Raw genomic sequence first — 26301 nt, 5'->3', positions numbered from 1 at the left:
CAGGAAGTTGTAGGATTTTTGGAGTTTAAAGAACGTTATCTTTTTTATTAGACAGTTATTGAAAACCTGGAAGTATTGAACGGCCATTTTGTCCTAATATTTGTTTATTATATGTATACAGGAATTTATGAAGAATTAAAAATTTTCATAGTTTAAATCGTAAACAGAACTTAGATCTTGGAGACCAAATTGGTAATGAGCACTAATGAGGAGTCCCATATTAGAACAAAACAGCCATCCAGTTCTTCCAGATTTTCAAATAATGATCTGACAATGAAAATTTTGTGATTCAAATTATAAATACTGAAAATGTACTCAAAGCGATTGGGAAAATTGTTAAAATCTTGATTTTAATAAAATCATAATGTAAACAGAAGTTTTGGCTTAAAATTAGAAAATATATAACAATAATAATCCAACACACGATACTTAATTTGCCCTATTTCCTATCGAACATCAGTTTAAAAAAAAGAGATAAATTATTAAAAATAATATTATATCAAAATTAAAACACCAAAAAGATGTGTAATGATGAACGAGTTTGATGAGTTGATTTAATTCTCCATGTGGTGCAATGCATAGAAAGCTCCTTTCTTAGCGAGCAATGCTGCTGGAGGTCCAGACTCTATCTTACATCCATCCCGTAAAACTACTACCAAATCAGCATTGACAATTGTCGATAGACGATGGGCAACAACTAATGATGTTCTCGACCCCATGGCAGCATCAAGAGCTTCTTGAACTATACGCTCACTCTCATTGTCTAAAGCTGAAGTGGCTTCGTCCAACACAAGCAAAACAGGTTTACGAACTAAAGCTCGTGCAATGGCTATCCTCTGTTTCTGTCCTCCAGATAGCTTTGATCCACGTTGTCCAACTTTGGTTTCATATTGCTTAAAAACAGTGAAAGTTGTAAACAGTTATTTAGCACATCTAAAAATATTCATAACAAACTGAATAGCATAAAAGCTGACAATACAGTGAAAATATATACCTGAAGCGTAATTTTTAATGAATTTAACAAACCGAATATTTCACTTACCTCTGGAAGTGTTGTAATAAAATCATGGATGTTAGCTGCACGTGCTGCCTCAATAATCTCTTCCATTGTCACTTCTCGACTATTGTCTCCATACGCAATATTCTCTCTTATGGTGAGATCGAATAAAGTGGGTTCTTGTGAAACAAGACCAATCTGTTTTCTAACCCAACTAGGTGCAATATTTCTGATGTTGATATCATCGAAAAACACACCATTATCGGAACCGTGATACAATGGATCGTAGAATCTCAATACTAACTGAAGCAGTGTTGATTTCCCACAACCAGAAGGTCCAACTAATGCAACCGTTTGACCAGGTTTAACAGTGTGTGAAAAGTTCTGAAAAATGTAGAAAATTTCCATAAACTCATTAGATAACTAAACAACCAGAATATTACAAATAAATATTAGAAAACAGGATCACATAGTCTCGAAAATCCAAAGTTGATTATCTTTAGCGTATACAGATTTAATCAATAATCTGGCTAGTGCTTACAGTGAAACACTTTTAAAGTAAAACCTTCGACTCATTTAGTAATTTATACCAGTATCTGATGTTGGCATTTGATATAATCGTTCTCTCAAATACAGTGTTCTGTGGTGGTGCTTTGTAAACTATCAAGACTTACTGTTTCTTTGAATACAACATATTGTTTAGTACAAAGTGTGGTAATGTCAAGTACAGTAATAGTTGTATTTTATTACCGGAATTTTCATCACATACAATTCGAATCAGTGGTTCAGTCGTTTAAGAAAGCTTTTAAAATTATTAATTAAACCTATTATGAATATGAGTTAAATCTTTATACTGAGTAATTACATTAATATACAAAGATCTTTATAACATTACATTTAAGTAGTTTACTACTTAGATTTAATGTAGTGTGAACAAGCTAAGTTGTTTGCATTCAGTATGGTTGCATTTGCAAGACATCTTCTTAGTAGGTTGAGATTTTCATCTAACAAAAACTAAGAATTTATCTTATTCATATCTTTTCGTTTACATGATGATCAAGTTCGAACTAAACATGTTCAGAGCCTCTAAACAGTGATGAAAACAAATTCAACTCGGAAATAAATTTCTGTAACACTGTATTATTTTTCCCAAATTAATAAACTTACCTTAAGAACCCGTCTCTCAGTTTGAGCGGAATATTTGAAATCAACGTTCTTGAATGAAATTTTCCCTTTGAATTTTTCATGTGGTACAATCCCTATGTTAGTTGAAATAAGAGGTTTTCTGTCTAGAATTTCAAGAATACATTTCGCAGCTGAACCCGCTGCCTTAGTACCCAAAACTAGTGTAGCTGTACGACCAAGAGATTGAGCACTCAAATGGATAGTTACGAAAACCCTTTTAATTGAAATGTAATAATAAATTATAATCAAAGTGATTGCATTGAGTTTCTGAGACAAATGTTTAGTAAAATATTTATGGAATTTAACAAGGAAAACATCTGAAAACTGTGCCACATTTTCATCTACATTTACCATAGTTAGGTAATTGCCAAGTGACTGGAATATTCTAATCCGATTGTGCTATTAAAGTATCCATTTTTAAAACACTATCCACGATTTTGGGTGGTAAGGCAGTAGGATTGAAACTGTGTGAGATCATAAATAAAATACCAAACATTTCAGTTAGTTTTTTGTATACCACCCTAGTGATTGTTTATTGATGCTATTTATACTTTATCCTTGCATCGTAGTACAATTCCAACGTTTTTTATATGGTATTCTAAACTTGAAGAAATGAAAAGTCACCTTAAGGTTAATAAATTCCACTTCAAATTTTCTAAAAAATATCTTTAAATGAAGCTATGCATGTTTGGTTATCCAACTTGATGTTCTGATTTAATTCAATGTAGTTTTCTAAAAACTACATGTACTACATGAATGCTAGTGATATCATCGCAGTAGGTAGTGTACTGGTCAATAATTAAATATCGTGATGAAAATTCTTATGATTAAATCTCTTAATTGGAGCTTTTAGCATTTAAACTAAAAGCAGGCTCTAATGTACTCTTCTCTATATTTACTTAGAATCATTACCTGTGACGGTTCATAGATTTACACACACATGTGAAATTTAGACCTGTCAACATCTGTCTAGTATAATATCAGCATATCTTTTATAAATCTTATCATATGTATCAGACAGTTTATCACTTCAAAGTAGACTTTTAGTAATTATAACTAGTTTTAATTTTTTCACAAAAGATGCATCCACAAGATTTTGTTTCTAATATAAAGCACTTTTAAAGAGTAACTATTCGACAAAGTAATCATTTTGATTTCATAGCAGAAAAACACTGTAGAAACCTACAAAATTCCTAATCATATTTGGTTTGGGATTTAAAATGTCACAATTTAAATGTATGATATTTGATAGCGTGCAGTGTTTAGTCTTATGTCAAAACTATATGGGTTATTCTAGCTTCCGTCTAGACCGACTTATCCACTCTTTTCAAGTTATATTTTGACCTTGTTACCTATTCACTTATCAACTTTGACTATTTTCAAACGAGCGCATGTATGTTAATAGCTCACACTAATCATTATGTGTCTGTAACTTATTTTTATCTGACTACAAATATCGAGACACGTTTTATCAACATAAGTTGGCTTACTTGCTTCCTTCGCTCTGCAAATCAAAGATATCAGAACAACAAAGATTCACTAGAAGGACAAATATTCAAACGAAGGGATTTCCTTTGTCTATTAAAATTAATTTTATTCTCTAGAGTGATTTGTGATGTTCCTCTAACATTCGTATTATTTCTTAACCTTCTTGACATACTGAAAACTTAAAAATAGGTTGTGATCCAATCTCTTTTTATTATCAACACATATTCGTCAAATAACCACAATTATAATTCAGTAAATGGTATAGTCGGGAAGAAATATTTTCAGTCGAATTTCCTTCGTCTTTTAGACGGTATAATGGGGTCTTTTTCGTTGTTTGAAGGTCAATTAAACAAATCTTTAGTTGAGTACTAGTAGCTTAGACGCTGTTAGGTGATTCGTAGAAGTTGTAATAGTTTGTCGATGAAGTTTCTAATGCGACTAAGAATTTAAGTGGATCAGTGCTCCAGTCCAGTCTACCAGATCTCAAACATTTGAAGGTAATAAAGTAGGTATGAGGGTTCTGGCACATGTAAACAAAAATCTGAGTCTGCAGTGAACCTAAATAAATCTGTTACAGTGCCTTTCAACTGAGCGTTTACTTATTTCTGGCTTCGGGATATCATTACCGAAGTAGGTTCACAACCAATAAACCGAAGCCAAGGAGTTCATACCTGTCACCCAGTTATTTTTCTTTATTTTAAATGAATGTGAATCATGAAGTACACAGATATTAAAGCAGTAACCATAATTTCCTTTTTCTTTTCGGCAACGAGAATATTTGACTCAAGAAAGCGGATCAACTTTTGGAGTCAGTGTCAGTAATGATACATGTATACATATTTCAATGAATTAGTGAGAAAGTAGTATCATAAAACAGAATAAGGACTAATATTTATCAAGTGTCATGTATTAGGATGACCCATATCTCAAGTCTCATTTTTCACTCATTCGAATGAATAGCATCCTTTCTTGATTTCGTTGAAACTCACAATGACAAGATAACTGATGCGGTAGCTAAATAGTGGGAGGTTTTGCAATTCCTTAATGTGAGATGCACTGTTGAATTATAGTGTAAGATCAATAAATTATAAAATAATTACATTCAATACTCTCATATCCATGTGGGTAACTGATCTGAGTTGAAGATGAAACAATTTACCTGAACACTGCTAAAACCGTTATTGTTTTTGTTGAAACCAAGTGTGCACCAAGTGAATACGCAGCAGCTACTGCGAAAAACAATACACTTTCTGCGATAGCGTACATAATGGCATTGAAAAATATCGTTTTCAAGTTTTTCCTTAGTGAAAAAAGAAAAGCGAAATTTATGGATAATATCTTTACTTGAGGTTTTCTACCAGATTTCTTAACACTAACATCGGTAAACTGTAAATGCTTACGGATAAATTATGCTTTATTCCTGCCAAAGTGATTTGAATTCATTTGAACTCAGTAGTTTAGTAGGAAGTGAGTTTGAGTCAAGTACGAGTTCTCCATAGAATATACACAAGTACATTCAACTAACTGGTCTCAAATAAAAATAAACACATGTCCTTTTTTCAAGTGATAGCTACTACCCGCCTCCTCTATTTATATGTAAATTTTTGTTTACGATAATTAATAATTAGTGTAGAATAATTACTCATACACTATGTATAAATATCCCCCACCTGAACATAATACGACTTCATTTTAAGTAAATAAGACACTATAACAAAGCATCAAAACCATTACAAAAGTGATTAAATATTTCTTAAAAATCATAGTGAAATGTTTCCATTTTTTGGAAACTTGTTTGAAAAAAAAAACGTTTTCCATCCACCTGAGATTTCGTACTGTCAAGAAACCCACACAACTGTTCTTACAATAATAGACATCAATAATGCAAGTAATTTCATCCAACAATATATTCAGTAGACTAGGACTGTTTTACATACTCTGTGTGATGTTTTTTTTGTTTTCTTGGAATAATGTTGATGCAGTAAGACATTAAAAAAAACTCAATCAAACTCAACTTGAACCCTTCGATCTACAAACTTATAGTGGAAAAAACATGGAAACTAGATATTTTAGAATCTTAAATTTATCAATATTAATTCCAGAAAATGAGTGACTTATTAATTTTAAAAAAAAACTAGAATATTAATTGACTACAAGAAATACGAAAATGGTTGGATTGTAAATGTAATTGTAAAACTACATATCGATCCATACACTGATCATATGCTGATTGTAAAAACACCTTTAGCACGATTCAATATATTTAATTTTGCTGGAAAGATGTACATTTGATAAGAAAAAGCTAAATTTCCTTCTTTTCTGATACAAATGCCAATAATAAATTTTGTAATAATCCCAATATAAGTCACGAGTATTGTTTCAAAACTCACTTTACATTTTCAACTGCATGAGATTCAAAACGTTTAAAGAAGTAATCTTCTAATGTAAATGCAGTAACTGTGTAGCTTGAGCCAATCACTTCTTGAGCAATTCTCATTGATTCATTAGCATTCCGAATACTACTGCTTCCTGAAAGTGTTCGCATCTGAATAAGATGATGAAATAAATGAATTTGTGTAAATATTTTAAACTTTTATCAAGTCATATCCATACTAAAAGAACAAATGCCGATTAATTGTATATGACTTCAGCCATTTACTTTAGTCTGACAAAAATTCTATATTGAGAAAACGCACATTTAGTTTGGTAGTTGTGTGCTCAATGGATGGAGCAGGCTATCACAAACTCTCAACTTAAGTGTGATGTGGACGTATACACAGTCATCACTAAGAATGAGTAATTTTGGATGAATCTGTCACAAATATTGACGATTTGATTTTCACATTACATCTCTGAATATTGTACGTATGGTAAGTGGCATGTATGAAGAATATTTTACAAATTATATTTAACTTTCTATGATGGTAAAACCAGGTGTTATATCGTCAGTGTAATCTCAGATGAACGTCTACTTCAACGAAGATAATGAGTAATACAGAGTCCACACTTTGTAGAAGCCAATAATCAGTAAGCTATTCAGAACATGTGATGTCAGCTTGTAGCATTCGTCTAACTAACACTACATGAAATAATGCGTGTGTAAAATTGTAGATTGATGGAATATAAATTGGTCCCGCCTATCCAAAATATGTTACTTTAGCTGTAGAAGTTTTAATTAAACCATATAAATATATTTGTCGCTATTTAGTCAAAAATACAATCATAACGAAGTTTAGTCAGCTTCTCTATCAATCATGAACTAATCTCAACATTCTAGTAAACATCAATGGAAACCTCTATCAAACATTTCTTGCAAAACCTTAAAATACTGGTCAAATAGAACAAATTACCTGGAAAAATCCTCCAATGACAATAAGTGGATAGAAGACTAGTATCAGAAGAGTCAGTTGCCAACTGTAGACAAACGAAACCACAAAAGACATAGCCATCAATGCTACAGCTTCTATGATAAAACCCAATTGTGAACCTGAAATCATTGTCACTCTCATAGCATCATTAGCCAGTTTTGCAGCTAGTATTCCTGGTTGATTTTCCGGTTTATCAAACCATCCTACTTCCTAAACAAAATATTTCGAGTAATTAGAACCATTCATTTCTGACTGTTTCATTTGATTAAATTAAAATATAAGTAATTATGTAAAACAAGAAAATCACCCCTATCTTACCTGATTTAGCATGCTCTCAAAAACTTTTAATCGTATGCGACTAATTAATATACCGCCTGATTTTCCAAAAAATAAGCTCTAAATAAATTCAAAAAATACGTACATTTAAAGTTAATTTCATTTATTTTTAAAAATGAGCTTATTAACAGTTACTCTAACAATTAGTTCACTCTGATTTGGTCACTGCGAAGTATAAATTTCTTTCTAATTTCATACTATGACTAAAAATCATTATGCCAATAACATCAATGCAATCAAGACAAATTTGTTTTGGAATTTATATACAGGGTAACATATTGTCTAGTTTCAAGAGAAACAAATTTGATCAGAAGGGGTTTTTGTGGATATTTCAATATTTTCATAGTTGAAATTATGAGTCCATTGAAGCTAGACCACCATGGAACACCTGGAAGCACTGGACGGCCGTTTCTTCCTATTATGGGACTCCTCAGCAGTGCGCGTCCACGATCGCGCACCCGCGAGTTTCGAACCTAGGACCTACCAGCTTCGCGCCGGAGCACTTAACCTGCCGTCCAGTGCTTCCAGGTTTTCCATGGTGGTCTAGCTTCAATTGACTCATGATTTCAACTATGAAAATATAGAAACAAATTTCCCCAACGGAATAAGAAGCTGTAATGTTGGTAATCAGGATTCTGGAGACATAATTACTGGTTGTCTGATCCAGAAGCTTCAAAATAACTTTGGTATAGAATAAAAGGTACTATGAAAAAGTGATCTTCAGTAACTTTAGTTCAATCCTGTCAAAATTCAAAACAATTATACTGAATAACATTCAGCATGGGCGGATACAATTAAGCGATTACATTAATTTATTTGAATAAGTAAACATGGTTCCCTGACTTTTCTTAAAATTATTTAGTCTTACATATATAAAAAATTAATGAATATGGTAATACCAAATAATTTGATGAGAAGTGTAAATATTAGTCGGCCTGTCTATTTACTCATCAGTTGGTTTATATTCCACTTGAAAGAAGGGCTAAGTTACATAAATTCAGAAAGATACGTAACGCAATTTAACGAATTACTATATTATTGAACTGAAATGTGAGGCGCGTACAAGCTCAATAGAGAATTCAGTCAATTTAGACTTTACGGAACTGAGTTGTATTATAACATAATGCAGCTTTATAAAATCATGGTTAGATTTCACATCAGTTTAAAAAACACTAACTTTAATAAAACCAGAGGTATTCAAACCGAAATATGTACTCCAGTTGAGCGGTAAAGTTTTAGTAATATGAATAATTAGTATTTCATTATTTGAGTGAATAGACACCGTTTCAAAATTATAATGTCTACTGTGTTTAAAAAAAACAACATTATATTAAGGATATTATACTTGTAGAATCAATCGTATAATGGTAAGTTACCATTGAACTACTTATTGAGAAAAAACTTATTTTAATTAGATTTCTATGATTGGTAGATTCAGAAAATAAATGGTACAAAGGTGGATAAAGACATTCAACTTACAAAATAATATCAATGTCAATTTATGTTATTTAATATACATAAAAAGAAGAAACGTTTGTAATAAAACAAACTACGAATTAAAAAACCTTGAGTTACCTGACTGATGTTAGCTACGAAACGTAGAACGCCAATCACCAGCATCATCCCACATACAACAGTAAGTCGACTAAACAGCAGATCTGGATTAGATCGCAAAGGAAAAATCTAAAACGGGTAATTTCACAAGTGTTACTGTTCCACAATGCAACTGAGACTATTCTCCAGAAAAGCAATATTATACGTATATTACAAAAGGTGTACATTTTTCCTAATAAATTTATATTCGCTAAATTAATCGCAACTTTCCATTACACCGAAGACGATTTGTCTTGTAACCATGTGCTTCCATTCCATGAACAATGTCAGCTTCCTGTTACATAAGGTTTACGTTAGATCAACTTCACCTATGCCCAGTAAGCAGTTATATCCTGATGCGTTACTCTTATGCCTTAATGAGTTACTACAGTCAAAAAACATCACATTTATCCGAAAACGCATATTTTTTGACAACTGATAGTGAGATTTCTGTTGATTTCTTTAGGTTGAATCGTATTTTCGAAAGATTTAACAATGGATTTAGATCCGAATATTTTTTTATTAATCACTGAATTATTTTCTATGATAATGTGTCACCTACTACCGATTTAGTCAATTGTATTTCATCCAACCGGACTCTAATCCTTTATCCATAAGTGTTTACCGATTCTCTTAGAAATCTTCCGGATAAGATTATCCAGTTAAAAATCTACAAAGTGGAATGATTTCATTTGTATATTTATGAGGAAGAAAACTGACTGAAATTGCATCTTCTTCCTGTTAAAACGGAAACAATAACTGATGGAATGTTACGGAAACGTGTACAAAAAAGCCGTTAGGAACAATAGGTTCAAAAGAGACTCTTCAGCTCGATCTCAATCGGCAGAAAGAATAATTAATTTGTTTTTATCAGCTTCCGATAAACACATTTTTCCATTCTCGACATTAGTGCTGAAGGCCCTTCTCTTTTCAAACAAATACTAACTGGAAACGTGTTCTTATCAGTATTTGTCGGTATGAACATAAAGTCAAAACCTCCTAAAATTTATTTTGCCATTTTGAGCAATCCATTTCCATAATTATTACCTTCTATCTAGATTTCCATCACATTTTTAATTTCTTCGTTTTTTTTAACCTTTAAATACGAATAACAAATTCGAACTTTCAGGTACTTTTGTTGTTTTGTTTGACTTATTATTGTCTCGAGAATGTACACATAAATGCGATGGCACAATATGAAACAGGCAATATCAAATTAAGCTCATTGTACATTTAATGTCATCCAACCATTATATTCATTAACTAATTCATACAACATCAGATTCATTCGTTTCTAAAACCGAATCATTCCCTTAAGCCAGAAATAAGTATGCATATAAAATTAGGTTATTATGAGATAAACGGTTTGTGATGTCAATTTTACAAAACATCAACTAATTTGGCAATCACATATCTCATCATTACAACTAACAACAATCGAAATACGTTAGAGATGGAATAAAAATTTATTCACCATTTGGTTTTATTAGAACAAATATTAATCAGTGAATTCTAAGCGTACTTACGCTATACATTTCAGTATACAGAATCGCAAAAGCTGGTTGAGTGGTCCCACTAATCACACAGCAAATACACCCCAAAACTATCAGAGGTAGTTCAGGTCTATTAAGTTTTAAAATCCTTAATGTTGGGGAAATTTTGATACCTTTTTTCTGAAAAAAAAGAAAAGTTGAAGTTAGTCATGTATTAGTCATGCTTCATGACGTACAACTTATTCGTTGACAAACTGGTTACCCGAAAGCTGAGAGAAAAAACGCCAATTGAATAAGTATATTTATCTCAGCGTATTATACTGAAACCAATGAAAAATCATTATCCTTAACCACCTCAAAATTATGTTGACCTAAATTTTAGCATTGTAACTGATATAAATCTTTAAAGATGGCTTATATAGTAAGAAACGAACACGAAGGGTAAAGTATAAAGGCTATTTTCTTTGAGGTATACGTGTCCTGACTCCAGCTAAAGTCCTACTAATGTTACCACAGATCCCAAGACCGTATATAAAAGGGTTTGGAGTAGGATTTTTAACCCATTTCCCAGAAAAGAAACTCACTAGGAAAACGATCACCAGAGATAATAAATGTCCACATTTAAACCTTGTTTTAGTCGTTCAAGGGTCTTCATATAGAAGGGTTATGACGCCTCATAGTGATAACCACGACTCCTTGGAAGCCACGAGGCCGATGTATATTCTGGCAACTAGGGCAACAAATAATGTAGGGGCGTGGAGTGTCCGAATAATATAAGAGAGCTGGAGGATCAAATAACTATGTAAACTTTCAGACATATCCTGACTTTGATTAGGACAAGTGGAACTAATTGAACACAATCTGAACAGAAAAGACTAATCTCATGAGAGATGTTGTATTCTAGTCATCCGGAATAAAATGTACGACATATACAACTATTGTGCTGATACTGTCCAGGGATTTAAAAAAGGCCTATATTACAAAAACCATGTTTTCATGATAATTAAAACCTTCTTCGGACAGAAGAAGGAAAGGATTACAATGAACATCATCTGGTGTTATTTACCCAGCAACGATATTAGTAAAGATGACAAGTAACGGTCTTGTGAGATGTAGTAAACTCTAGAGAAACGCTCAAGAAAATCCTTGACTATCTTGATAAGGATGATAAACGCTGTGGATAGAAAAATCATAGAACAGAATGGAGTGAGGAGTGTGAACGAGAAAGGTAAGAGACATATAATTGTGTCTGTTTTTAACAGCATAGTCACAGGTGATGAAGATTCCTCCTCATAAATTCAAACGCAAAGCTATATCATTTTCCTCTGATCGCACGAAGTAAACATAGATCAATCACATCTGCACCGAAAAACATTCGGAAGGTCCATTTAATTTGTAAGAACACATAAAAGATTAGGTATTGCTTTAGATCATCACTTGATGGCAGCCAAGCTAAAACCAAAACAAGACATTTATTTGGACAAGCAGAACTATGAAAGTTTAGCACAATCTTCTTTTAAACAGTTAGCGAGCTCAGCAATTTTAAGTCATCTTTCAGCAACCATCCCCGAGCCTTGCAGGGTCTAGCAAAATAAAGAAAAACCACGATGGAGAAAACTGGAAATTGATTATTGAATTACTTTAAAATGCCAGGTGTTGAGCCCCGAGTTGCTACATCACAAAAAATGAATCTCTATATATAACTTAGGCAAAATTCAAAGAAAAATGAGAAGGCAGCAGTCAGCTACAGCAGAAAGAGAGCAGAGAAAGCCAAGGCATATGCTGGATATACAGAAGCAAACAAACAAATGAAGAAGAGTATGAAAGGTGACAAGAGGAAATATGCTGAAGGCCTGGAACCGACAACAAAAATGTCACGAATGTAAGAAATACGAGAGAACTATATTATACATGGAAGACCTTAGAAGGAAAATACAGTAAACCGGAATGACCGTCAAAGTAGAAAAGACAAACTAATCACTGACGTTCATGAGCAGTAGGACAGACGAATAGATTTCTATGAAGAGTTCTTGAATAGACCGGCTCCAGTGAGTCCCTGAGAAATCAAAGTAGCATGCACGGGCGTCTCTGAAAATGATATCACATTAACTATCGAAGAAATTAGCAAGGCCATCGTACAAATCAAGAGTGACAGTGCAGTAGGAGCAAACACCATATCAACTAAGAGACTAAATCATATACACAGGTAACTGCAAACATGGTCCATGTACTCTTCGGAAAGATTTGTGAGGAATAACGAGTATCAGTGGACCGGAAAATGGAATACTTCATCAAAATGAAGGAAGTAGATTACAATAATCATTAGACTTTATGGAGAGGAAATCCCTGTGAAACCCCCATTCACATTATGGAGTATCTTAAAAGGTCGCCACCACCATACGCAACTTTTTCGACGGGTTGTAGTACAAAGTTGTTCATTGGGCGTGGCTCACGGGCAAATTGCAAGTGAAGGGTGCTAATTTATTGTCCCTTCTCTTTCCTCTGGTTATTGACTGGACTATGAAGACCTCCAAATTCCGGAAAAGCACAGAATGAAGTGCATACCCTGGACGTATTTGAATGACTTGGACTTTAAAGATAAGTCTTCCTATGTCGTACACAGAGTCAACTGTAGACAGAAATAGCCAGCGTCGCAGTGGCTTCCATAATAGTAAGGCCCAGCGAACACAATTGAAAAACCAAGATCCTGAATTACGATATAGTGAGCACTAAACAAATCACATTTAATAACAAAGCTCTGGAAGAGATTGAATCCTTCACGTACCTAAGCATTATCATCAGTAAATGAGGAGAATCCGATGTAAATATCAACGTGTGAACTGACAGTACAAGGGTAACATTCCTACAACTGAATATCCAGAATTCAGAACAACTGTACCCCAGCACTAACGTAAAAACAGTTTTATTATACGTAGATTAAACCTGAAGAACTAACACCATTAACAAATAGTGAAAATATACGCAAACAGCCGCAAAATACTTTAGATCCATTCTTCAGAAACTGTCTGTAATAACCATTTTGGAAGACAACAAACCTGTCACAAGTTGAATAAAAAGTTATGAAAAATCTCCTGGATGAATGGAATACACTTGGGGGGAAACGACTAAACTGCAGCAAAAAGCAAGCCCCAAATTACAATGCACAAGGGAACAGGGAACGAGATAGAACAAAGAACACATGGTGCCGGGAATGGAGACAGGCACCAAGACGATGAATAGCATTTGGTAATATCTGGATAGAACAGCAAAGGGTAGAGTTGGTCGGAGATTTCTGGCTGCCTCATATGTCACTTGAGAAAAGTAGGCTTATGCAAATAGGTAATGTTTTCCCTGTACTGCTTTTGGTAAAATTAAGATACTCTTTGTTACCTTTCACTGCATGCAATAGGGATAAATTATAGCTACTTGGGATTCGGGAATATATAAAATACTTTGTCAATGATATTTCTACAAGTCAGATGTATCGTGATCTTAAAATGACTGTGCGATTCCTACTTATGAAGGAAGTAGACATGATAATTAGAAGTATGAGAATTAATGTGCTAAGAATTCCCCAAACAGTTAGCCTAAAACTTGTGAATAGTGATTGAATACTTTTTTATTGTAGAAGGAGTTTTATTCAGACGGTTCCCAGTTTCAAGTTAAAGCATTGTTGAGTTTTAAAAATGTATTAAGTCCAAAAACTTATTGGAAGTGACTTATTGTTGTATCTGTACCACATGGTGATTCCTTTGTATTCTTTCAACAGCTAATTCCAATTCCAAATATATAATTCGTTCACTTTTCCTCGTCGAGTTCTATCAGTTTTAAATTGAACTTTCGTGGGAATTCTTAGTTAGAACATCAGTTCGATTACTTCAAATCATCATACCTAATTGACAATTCTCGTAACATATCTGCATGAACAATAATTTAAATTATGGCAGAACTATAATAAAACGACTATCGCCTGAAATAAAATGTGATCTGTAGAGAGTTCAAAATACTGACTGAATAGCTAAACGTACTTATCACTTTTGTCTTACGTTATTCTAATAGGCGTACTGCATTAATGTCGTTAACTGAATATATTTCAGCATAGTTCCAAAACTTTCTTATTGTGATGCTTATGCAGAAAATGTCAAGACCTTGGAAACAACAATCATTCCTTTTACTAGTGTAAAATTCAACGGCCCGTAGACGATAGTGTCTAAAATCTTTCTGTACAGAAATGACAAACCTCAAACAAAAGGAACAATAACAAAACTACTTAAACAAAAAACTCGTTCGAATATGGACTTTTTATCTCTCTGAGATTTACTACACTAGTACAATAATATGAAAATAAGACTGATCTGTGTGACCGAGTTTATAATACTACTAGATTGGATACTGGTACAGTCCACTACACACAGAACAGAGACTAGACCATGTTGTATTAAATACACCATTGACGACCAAAAATAGAGAGCCAGAGTAACGATAGATAGTACTTTATTTCACACAGTTACAAGCAGTCATTCTCAGTGTGTACCACATGAAAATCAATAAGTGGGAAAAAATCACATATTTAACATCAGTATGGGAATTCGTGAAGATTACAATATTTAACGGTCAGTAATTCGAGTGCCTATTTGTCTACACTCAGTGATCAGTCACATTTGCTTTCAATACCACACATTGATATTACACTAAAGCATCCTAATTATTAATCTAAACTCTATTTAATATAAAACTTACTTGATTACGTAGGACTGAAATTGTTGAAATAAGGGAAAAATTTCCATAAGGAACATTTCCAGTTGTTTCAGATATACTCTACACAAACAAATGAAATAAATGACACACGCATGTGAAATCATTTGAACGTGATATTCTAAAGCATTGTGTTATGCTTGATTAATTATAACTATTATTCCACCAGACCACTGTTACTCAGAGGTTTGTTCATTAATTAACTGTAGTGTTTGAAAATATTAGGTTGATATAATTTTCATCAAAAACTGAGAAAAATTACACAATCATTAAAAATACACGTTCGTAATACCATGTACATGGTCGAACAGCCTCAGATCAAGAAGAAACAACTAGTACTCACTATCTTATAAGAATATATGAATTTACACTTACACCACTTTGTAACAATCTATCACATTCTGTTTAGTAAGTGCAATCTTTAAACTATACATACGTTCAGGCAATTCGTAAAAAAAAGTCAATTTTAAAGTATGTTCGCCATTCTCGTCTCAATGTAACTTTAACGAAAACAATATACTGGTTTGAATTATGTATGATTCCTGAAGAACATTTTATGGCTGAACAAACATATTAAAATAATAATTTTAATTTTTAAAACGTTACTTACTTCCTCACCATTATCCATTTTACAAATATTGTCTGATTTTGTCAACAAGTCTTTTCCACTGACGACATATTTATTTTGAGATCCTTCATCAAATAATTCACTATCATCGTTCTCAGCACTTTCCAATATTCTCTGGATGAAATATATTTAATGTTTAATTATTTATGAAAAACTATCAAATACAATAATGAAGTCCTATGGTAAACTCTTAGTTCAGTATGGTCAACTTACATAACCCACAAAAAGTTATTACTCTCTTCGTAAATATTAGCAAAGGTTGCATTTCTTAACCCCAATTTTAAAAGGCATATTCATTTCAAACTTCTTTCAGTTGCAAGTTTTAAAACAGGATAACAAAAATGGCACTAATGTAAACCAGATCATAGTTTTATGAACTATACTTTCGGGTTTCAATTCCAAACTTATGCATAGTAGCCTTAGTTAATTTAATAGTTAATTATCTTTCTGTGCAACACAAAACGTTGTGCTTAAGAAAAACACATCAGCTTACAGATAGCACTCCAATCCAAGTATAATTTAGCCTTATTAGTTTCAATTCCAAATAATAAAATGAAGTCTTCAGAATAAAACCTTTAAAAAGTACGACTTCCTAGACAAATATATAAGACGTTCCGTTATTGGTATCAACCAGTTTATCATGATAACAATCTATCGTAAAACAATTCAAGCACACTCAAAAACACTTTAAGCAACATTAGTCTGGAGAAAGTTAAACGAACCTGGTTACTAAGCATCGCAGCATAAAGACCCTTTTCAGCCACAAGTTCATCGTGTGTCCCAGATTCGCAAACTACCCCCTTATCAAGCACGACTATCAAATTTGCATTACGAACTGTTTTAAGACGATGAGCAACGACTACCACAGTCCTCCCCTCAATAGCTCTATCCAAAGCCATTTGGAAAACACGTTCTGATTTCGCGTCAAGTGAGGACGTTGCTTCATCCAACAGCAGCAACTTTGGCTTTCTAATCAGAGCTCGAGCAATTGCTATACATTGCTTCTGACCACCTGACATTCCGCCACCTCGTTCACCCACAAAAGTGTCGTATCCCTGAATTCATAAAATTATAACAGTTCAACTTTTAATTGAATAGATAATGTTACTGGTGGCAAATGGCTTAAATTTCAACACTGTTGAGATGGCTTACATCTGGGAGTTGTTGAATGAATCCGTGAGCGTTGGCAAGCTTCGCAGCTTCTTCTATCTCATCCTGAGTAGCATCAAGCTTTCCTAACCTTATATTATCACTGATAGTTCCTTCGAAAAGTACCGGTTCTTGTTGTACACAGCCTATCTGATTACGATAAGCTTTCAGGTCCACATTCTTGATGTCCTCATCCTCAATTAGTACCTAAAAAACCAAATATAATACAAAATGTTAAAATTAAAGGGTTACACCAAAATTACATACCGATAATTAAATAACGAAACAAAACAAATTTTGTGGGAAATTTTGCCCAGATCCAGAGGATTGGTTTCACAGTAGTCGGAGAAGTGTGTAGAAGAAATTACAGTGAAAATAATATTAGCAAAACTCCCAGTGGTTGAAATTTAAAATAGTTCCAGTATCTAGAACTCTAGACTGTTCAGGAGAAATTTGTATCACGTCTGTCTCTTCCTTGATCGAATAGAACGTCACAAACGATTTTGTAACTTTTAACACCTATTATCTGTTTGTTTTTCTTTACTCCCTTCCGTATATATTTTCAACTATCTGATTAGTTAAACACTTATTATTATTTAGTTTTGTTGACGTTAATCTTAAAAGCTATTCTTCCACGTCTTGACCTACAACCAATATTGAGACGCTGATTCATACTTCTTTCGAAATTACCATTCTTATTAATACTAATAAACCTATCAGCTAACCATAAATTCGTACTTTTGGCTATGTAGTCTATTTTATTTTTATAATTGGCTCATAAACTCCCTTTGTATGTATGTTGTTCAATGAAAATGGCCAACCAATTCAACTATCAATAGCTAATTTATCACAGAATATGTATTGAGATCGTTTCAGGGAGCGATTCGTGAAACTATATTACCGTGGATAAGCAGTTTTATTAGTGGAAACGCACTAGTCATTTGGATAAGTCTTTTGTCCTTTAGTTATATGTACTGATGAGATGAGTTGTGTCTTAATTTTATGGAATATTCCAGTTATGAAACTCATTGTCAGGGTGTGGAGTAACTACCCCTGTTTAGAAAGTACACATGCTGCATAGACACATCTAAGGAAACTTGTAAAAACAGATCAAAAGAAAAGTACTTCAAATTACTCCATACCTTGCCTTTCGTTGGGTCATAAAATCTTTGCAACATATGAATAACGGTACTTTTCCCTGAACCACTCGGTCCAACCAATGCCACAGTTTGCCCACTTTTGATGCTTAAATTAAAATTCTTTAAAATCTACAAAGTAGAGTTATTACACACGTGTATAGCTAATGGCGCACTCAACTTAAATAAAACTTAATTGAATTTAAAAGTAAAGGGATAAACGTTTTCTCATTGACATCCCATATGCTCTTATCGCCAACCGGTGTAAAACGATGAAAGAGAATATTTCTGGAGTTGCTCACTAATTAATACAGGACATAATCCATGCTAATTCGTGATATGAAACCTACAAATGAAACATGGGAAAAACTACTTGCGAAATGATTGTTCCTGTCACTAGTTCACTGTCATGTTAATGCAACAATATAGGTATGTGTAGAATGAGTGATGATACTTGAATCAGTTTAGTATGAAAACTTAGATATATTTTCACCTTTATCTCTATAATATTTCCTAGAAGATCATTTATAACCACAGGCTGAGAAAAATCGGTGAGACACTCAAGCATATCAATAAACTTTAGATCTGACATTGACTTAGTGAGTGATATGTTTTCAGCTGAAGAGTACCCAAGAGGGTGTACACTTATATTATTTCAAAAACATGTCCGTACATCCAACTTGCGATTTATACAAACATCTTATGAAAAAACTAATAATGTAGTTATGTTTGAGCATTTTCTGGATGTTTCAAAACAGTACGAAATCTGGACGAATATATTTTCAATATCTTTTCATCCACGACAACTTATTTCAGAAACCTTCTGAAAGTCGCAAAACTGACACATTAGCAAAGATTCTGATTTACTCACGACAGTATCTGGTCGACTTGGGTATGCGAAAGAAACATTGCTAAATGTGACGTTCCCAGAAAAGTTCGGAATGAGCCTCCCGTGACAGTTTTTGTCGATTTCTGGGGTCTGAAATAAAGTAGTGGATATACAGTAGTTAGTGACCTCTTAACAAGCTAAAACAAATCCGAATGATATGTCGGCAGTTTACCTGGAAGTAAAGCATAAAGTGATAAACATTTCAACCCAGCTGCATACTGCATGAAACTGCAAACAAGTTCATTAATCTACAACACTGTTTCATTAAGGTTCAGAAAACAATTCACTTCAAATATGGATCAACATTTCAAACAACTTAACAGAACTGCACAATCAACTATTCAGTAATCCATACTTTCATTGTAATGGGTATTAACATCAGTAACTGTTATCTAAAGACTTATGTGAAGTAACAAATGATCAACAATTGTTCTATTCATGACATACATGCTTTCGTCATTTGTCTCACTAACTTCCTGCTGTGATTTCATAAAATCTCACGCCAATTTCGTATTCGTGACACAGGATTGTAACTACATTTTCCACAAACCCTGTGTTTTAAACAGTTAGAAACGTTGAGCCTCACAAAAAAGGTTGTTTCAAAACAGATGTAGATGTCCTTAAAGTTTGAACTCCAGTTTTATCGCAATTCCAAATATGGAGTTACTGTAGGGTAGGTGACTGTTTCCGTTGTCAGATATCCAAAAGAAAATTGAATCACTTTCAGGGAACAAAGGTAGTCACAATCGACGTACATTTTACTTTCAACACTCAAAGCTGTTATTTTGATCTACTATTGTTGAATAACGTTAACAATCGGTCTGCTATTTTCCACTTTATATTATTATAAATGCGACATCATAGTAGCTTTTATCTGGAAGACTGTGCTGTGTTACCGCCATTAATTTAAGCTTGAAATTGTAGATGAGGAAGGACATCCTCAACATTTCTCAAATGAATGGCGATTAAACATGTAAGGAAATATTTCTTATGAAGCTATCATAAAATAATTGACCAATACCATCTAAACAACTTTAGGAGACAGGTCGTAGGATAAACTCACACGCTCGATAATACTATAGATTTCAGTAGCTGACGCCTGTGCGTTCATAAAATATTGAAAACTTGGTAAAGCGTTACCCAGAAAAACGCTTCCTAAAAGAACGTTCACGAAAATCTGGAAAGGCATAACAATAATGAATGAAAACTATGAAAGTTTTAATTTAATGTGGTACCAAGAAATACAGATGATGAATATATTGAGCGATCATTTTCAAATCTGAATTCTCACCCATTTCTTCTTAAAATACATGCAGTCACCTTGTAAATACAAGCTTTAAATGATTCTCTCATCACATTACAATTTAATAATTCCTTTACCGTAAATTATAAGCGTACGAGGTAAAATGTAATTTGTCGTTAAATTTCCAGCTCTGTAAAGTATAATACGTAAATCAAATATTTACTCCTTTCAGTGCAAAATTGTTAGCCGGCAAAAAAATAAAGCGTACGAATAATATATCTAAGGATATGGATGTGCCAAACAAACAAATTTATAGTACTAGTTATTTTAAACATTGGACATCACATATATTTATCATTACGAATAATATGTAAGTAGCTTGGTTTGACGTTAGTAAAGAAAGTAATTAGTGCAGATGTTTACTGTTTCGTGATTTATAACAAACAAATACATTTATTTGCTTTACAATCAACAGGTTACGTTGCTTTTATTAAACAAACACTCCCAAACTCTTTGGTGGTTTTACTCCGGACCACCTAATGAGATTCATACCACAAGTTTTCAAAGGTCATGAAATTAATTTGATACCAAAAGTGAAAAACAGTAGACCACATGAATTGTTTTATCAACGGACCAATACTTTGTGATTATTAAGGGATGATATTTACGAAATTCAGTTCACCTTGAAAACGACAACTTTTCATCTCAAATGATATTTCATAAACTTTATCAAATAAAAGCATTCCTGAGCAATGGTCTTCCATTCAATATATTGTATAGGAATCTAAAGATGTGTGAATAAAATGCCAATCACACTGCTTTAACAATGACTGGAATCGAAATTTTGTTTCAAGCAACTTGTTCTTGCAAAGCCTCCCCTTAATCTTATCAGAGTAGATTTTAGGATTTATGACAAATCACTGTTCGGCATAAAAACAAAAATAACATACCGTCACAATAGCTCCAGCATCATAATCTTCCTTTACTATTAATTTAAAGCCATACCAAAATAGTATGGCAGTAGAACAAAACACAGTCAGTCCAATGGTCCCATTGACTAAAAGTATAGAAAATCACAAGACGGTAAGTAATAGTTCATTATTGAACTGAGTAACATGTTCACATTTGCTTCTCCTCCTTATCGCAAACAATTTAAATTTAAATTTCTTCCATCAAATGTGTACGCTTGAGTGGTTTTAAAATAATTTCCTTATTCTGTATAGTTTTATCCGAACTTTTCCATAGATGTGGAGTACCTACTTTTCAATCACAAATATACGAACCTATAAAACCTCAATATACTTGAGCATCGTTCGGTTTTTGATTTGGAGTAAGTCAGAACATATTCACTTCTTACGAATTTCACTTGGATAATTATGCCGACTTTTTATGTAATTCTGATTAGAAAATGAGGGCGCTTATAATAAACTGATGAGAATGTAGTGAAAGAAACCATCAAAGGAAGTAATTGCTTGAAATAAATTGAGTCCGCGCTAGTTTGCCAAAGCTTTATTCTTGTTACTTGAACTTTGATGTAACATACGAATGACAATTGTGGTATTTGTAACAACTGATGATTCCTTTGTACTTGATTGCGTACTGAGTGTGAATTTCAAATACAATACGTTTATTTGTGTTCTTTCATCTCTACCTAACTTAAATTACACTATTTCGGGAGTTCTTAGTTAGCACATCATTTCAAATACTACCAGTTGTCATACAATGAAACTTGCATTCCGACAAAATTGATCTGTTGATGACACGCTTGATTTACACGACAGGTGAGTCAGGCTGTTCAATGAAACGTTTGACTTTTGATATTATTTCTGTGCTGCAGTTGGCAAACAGTAACACAGATAGACACCACTGCATTCTCAACAATCTAGTTATGAAGGATAGATGAAACCATAAATATTTAAGCCTGTAATGTCATCAAAACATTTTACCTAATACTTTCATCCTTTATCTAGATTATCGAATACCTGACATTTTCTGTCTGAAATACATACAAACAAGTGCACATTATCCTTCAAAAGGATGGGTTATAAACGAGAAGAGTAAGGGCAGATACTTCATCCAGATAACCGTTTCCTTCGTGAATTGAACACGGTAACTGAACAGACTAACGATTCCAAATCTTTTCAGACGATAACAAACCGAATTCTATGGTTAATACACATGCCGATACTTACCTGCACCTGATGTCACTACCTTCTTTAGCCCAGCTTCTTCTGCCGTTCCCAGCTGCTCTCGGTATCGTTTCAACTCCCTTTTCTCTCCACCAAACGCGACAACAGTGCGTATAGCTTCTAAAACTTCACTGGCAACAGCACCAGCACGTGCGTATGCAACTGTTTCCTTATGGGTGAAATATTTCATCAGAAAACCAAAACACCCAAAAACCGCACCAATGATAGGCAGTATAGCGCAAGCAACCAAGGCAAGTTTCCACCCCACTGCAAAATTAATTATAATGCCTACTATGAATCCAGACAAGTTTTTCATGAAATCAGTCAATGTTGAGCCCATCCCTAGTTGAATGTTGTTTATATTGTGAGATAGTGTGCTGATTAGTGATCCAGCTGATTGTTCATCAAACCATGCAATGTCCTGGCGTAAAATGCTCTAAAAAATAACAGTTGGAAACGCTTGTCATTAAATATAAACTGATTGGAATATCAAACAACCGAAAATTTACTTCTGTGAGAAATAACCAGAATGTTTGATGCATCGGTTATTCAAAGTATAAATCTTTACTTCGAGACAAAATAGATCTCACCTAGTTTGCATCCTGATATTTAAGTTTGTTCAGAAAAAATTACTATTATTTTCTTAATCACTTATTTTCTGCACGCCTCTACAATGTCATCGTGAGTTGTTTATAGAGCTTGAGATTATACTGACTGGTTTGAATAAGCTCAGTTTTCTTACAGATATTTTCAAATCAAACACCTGACACAAGGCTAAACAATGAGATAAAGTGTGTTCGAAATACATTTCACTTAACAATAAGCTTTTTATTATTCAATTATAAAATAGGCTATTTCGAATTGTCAACACCTAGTATATTTAAGAATTTATAACTGCAATGAGATTGAGTAAAAACAATCCCACGATTTCACAAACCTGAATTTACGTATACTCACTTTCATATGTTTATGTATAAAACACTATTTTTTGGTAAAATCTACTGATATCGTTATTTGGATCTGCTCAAACCCCATTTGTAAAATTACACAAACATAATATCAATGAATCCTATCTTCTACTAGATACGTTAGAAGACATTAACAGAGTTACAGTTTAAAAGTGTTACAGCCCAATAAGTTTACACCAAACGCCTCACATAAGCAACGAAATCCTAGGCATTTTTCAGCACATTGTTTGAACGAGAAAATGACCTACAGTTTTAATTGAACTTACCGTTAACAAAACTACTGAATGAAAAGTGGGGGAGATTCCGGAACGTAAAAACTAGATTATCACGTCTCAAGATCTTTTATATGGCCCTAACATGGCTACAATAAAAGTCTTAACACTTTGTCCTCCTGGCAATGGATTTACTGGTTTTTCAATCATCAAGAACAGTAATTTTTTCTCGAAACCATTATGAACTCCAGAACTACCCAATTTCTCCATTCTGGGGAATTTCGGGTAAATCTTGGGGTTTTTCCCAAAGTCGTGAGAGGTTTGTTAGTTTTCCTCCAAGTTTGTGGAAATTTTGGAGTTTTTCTGTCATTTCCCAAAGTTTTCTATTTCGCCCCCCCAAAATAGGGATATGGGGTATATGTAGCATTATTTAGTAATTACTTATATCAATACCTTCCTTATAAAATACCAACTCTGTGTTAGAATGCTCTGGAAAATATTTGCTGTACATTTAGCTGCTCCTTCAGTGTCGTTTAAAAACTAAAATCAACTTTCAAGAAATATTTAAGTAAACATACTTTCTTCAATCTCATAGAGATTAACATCAAAAATGAATTCGTTCTGAGTTGCATTATGGAATGAGAAATGCGATTCTAGTAGGTCTTCATCAAAACTATCATTCTTCCTTAATAATACGTTATCTAATACTAATATGTTTTATGTAAACAATAATTCCTGCAACATAATGCTCCAGAAAACGTAAATAGTAAAAACATAGCCGACTTACTGCTAGCACTGATGTAATTACAAAGTTAGATTAAATAGCTGTCGAAAAAACAATCGTGTTGTGAATTGTTATTACGATAATGGACCATGTTCATTTATTAAGCATTCACTTTCATTCGTTTTAAGTATAACATTCTCGCCAAGTAAACTATGTAGGTGAGTTAAGATAGACGTATAGTTACACAAACCAATAATATAACTCGATATTTGCTTTCACTTTATTCCATCCTCAAATGTATTGAATAAACCTAACAACGGTTGAAGCTAGTAGATGAATTTTAAACAAAGTTACGAATTGACTAACAATGGATAGTTGTAAATTATACGTTAGCATATAGCAATCTCTGAGACATAAACCTTTATGAATTCGGTTGAAAAAAGCAAACATCCGTTGATTTCAAAGTAAACGTCAACCTAGATACTAAATCAAGATCAGCTGAAACGAATAATAAACTTCAGTGAGAAAATTATTCCGAAATATTTATAATTTGGAAAGACTGGAAACAATACATTACTCTGAAATACAGCAAATGAATTCGATTAATTTGCCTGATTGTGAACAAATTGATCAAGAAGTCTTGACCGAATGCTAATAACAATGCTGTAACACCCACGAGAGCGAACCATTTCGAGTATACATAGATGCTTTCTTTTCGAAAAATTTCCTCTGTGAACTCATTCACTACATCTCTCAGTATAAGAGAATGAACAGGTATTAAAGCACCACCTATTGTGGCGAAAATAACTGCCATGAATAATGCGCAATACTCGCTTTTATTTGTATTTCTGAACTAAATGACTTTTATTAAACTACATTTTAATATGGATCCTTTACCAGTGCCCATTGTTTACTTTTCCGATACATTTGGACTTTGTAGAAGATAACTTAATCACAGTTAGCGAAATACTTTACCCTCGATCACGATATTCAATAGTACCAATCGAATAGGTGTAGATGATCTGCTTCAAACTGCGCAACTAAACAAACTTCGATATTCCACAACTGTCGAAAAACCGGATGTTTCGATACATGTAGTAATCTGGTAATATGATTTTTTCGAAGATACCAATGGAGTATGACCATATTTTTAGTTATCTATTCAATAAGTACCACTTACATTTGGTTGTATCCTAGGTAGATAAGACCAATAGCAGAAGAAAACAGATGTACGGAAAGGCTGCAGACAACGACAGATACACCAATTCATCACCAACCATCTGAGCTATACGGAAATAGTGCAACTTACTCTCTTTGTGATCATTTTGAAAGTCACGAGGAAATTTCATTTGCCACTTATGTATCCGTGGTGTTCGTGTGAGCTTGTAGTGACCTATTTTTTAAGATGGGAACGCGATTGGCGTAATGGAAACAATTATTATTACAACCAATTGTATCAGTGGTTGTTTTACTTTACTTGTTTGTTTAACTGTATCAAAAGCACTTTTCGTTCCGTTGTCCATCTTGTTCGTGCGAACGCTCCGACGCTCTGCTATTTTGCCCGTACTCTTTGGCACGTCTCGGTATTCTTTCGATACCACGAGATTGCCAATAAATATATCTTATCTGGACCAATAAGAGCCTTCTGGTCTTCGGCCTATCGAGGGATCCAAGTCGTTATCTGGCGCGTAATCTTATTGTAGTGGTGATCATAGTCAATCGCGACACGACACCATCTACAAGCTAACGATTCTTTTGTACCTGATGCGTGCCTGATTTCGAGTTCAAAATACAATATATTGGGACGGTGAAGAAGTCAGGCTACGGGTTCTCGCGCACATGTGGCATGTTGTCGAGAATTTTGGTGTCCGCTATTTATCAGCTATTAACAGAACTTTTTCCATCACATGTCACATTTCGTAATGTTTGTGCTTGTTACATAACTTCC

The 26301-nt window shown here is 33.5% G+C and overlaps 1 protein-coding gene across 1 annotated transcript; it reads right to left on the bottom strand.

The window, feature by feature from the left end:
• Positions 1 to 476: 476 nt before the first annotated feature.
• On the bottom strand, positions 477 to 25167 carry Smp_089200 (putative multidrug resistance protein 1, 2, 3 (p glycoprotein 1, 2, 3); the record flags this gene model as incomplete). The annotated part of the gene is made up of 17 exons (XM_018793855.1): positions 477 to 893; positions 1043 to 1381; positions 2165 to 2396; positions 4830 to 4970; positions 6061 to 6215; positions 7021 to 7248; positions 7357 to 7434; positions 8950 to 9057; positions 10494 to 10640; positions 15201 to 15278; positions 15826 to 15957; positions 16996 to 17199; positions 18135 to 18260; positions 20081 to 20194; positions 21211 to 21317; positions 22453 to 22885; positions 24931 to 25167. The coding sequence occupies 17 exons, from the start codon at positions 25165 to 25167 to the stop codon at positions 555 to 557; spliced, it is 3198 nt and encodes a 1065-aa protein (XP_018648325.1). The 3' UTR covers positions 477 to 554.
• Between the last annotated feature and the right edge of the window lie 1134 nt (positions 25168 to 26301).

This window comes from Schistosoma mansoni, chromosome 1 (assembly GCF_000237925.1).
Source record: "Schistosoma mansoni strain Puerto Rico chromosome 1, complete genome".
NCBI lineage: Eukaryota > Metazoa > Platyhelminthes > Trematoda > Strigeidida > Schistosomatidae > Schistosoma > Schistosoma mansoni.
The sequence above is the reverse complement of the archived record's forward strand: the minus strand, read 5'-3'. Positions and strand labels throughout refer to the sequence as shown.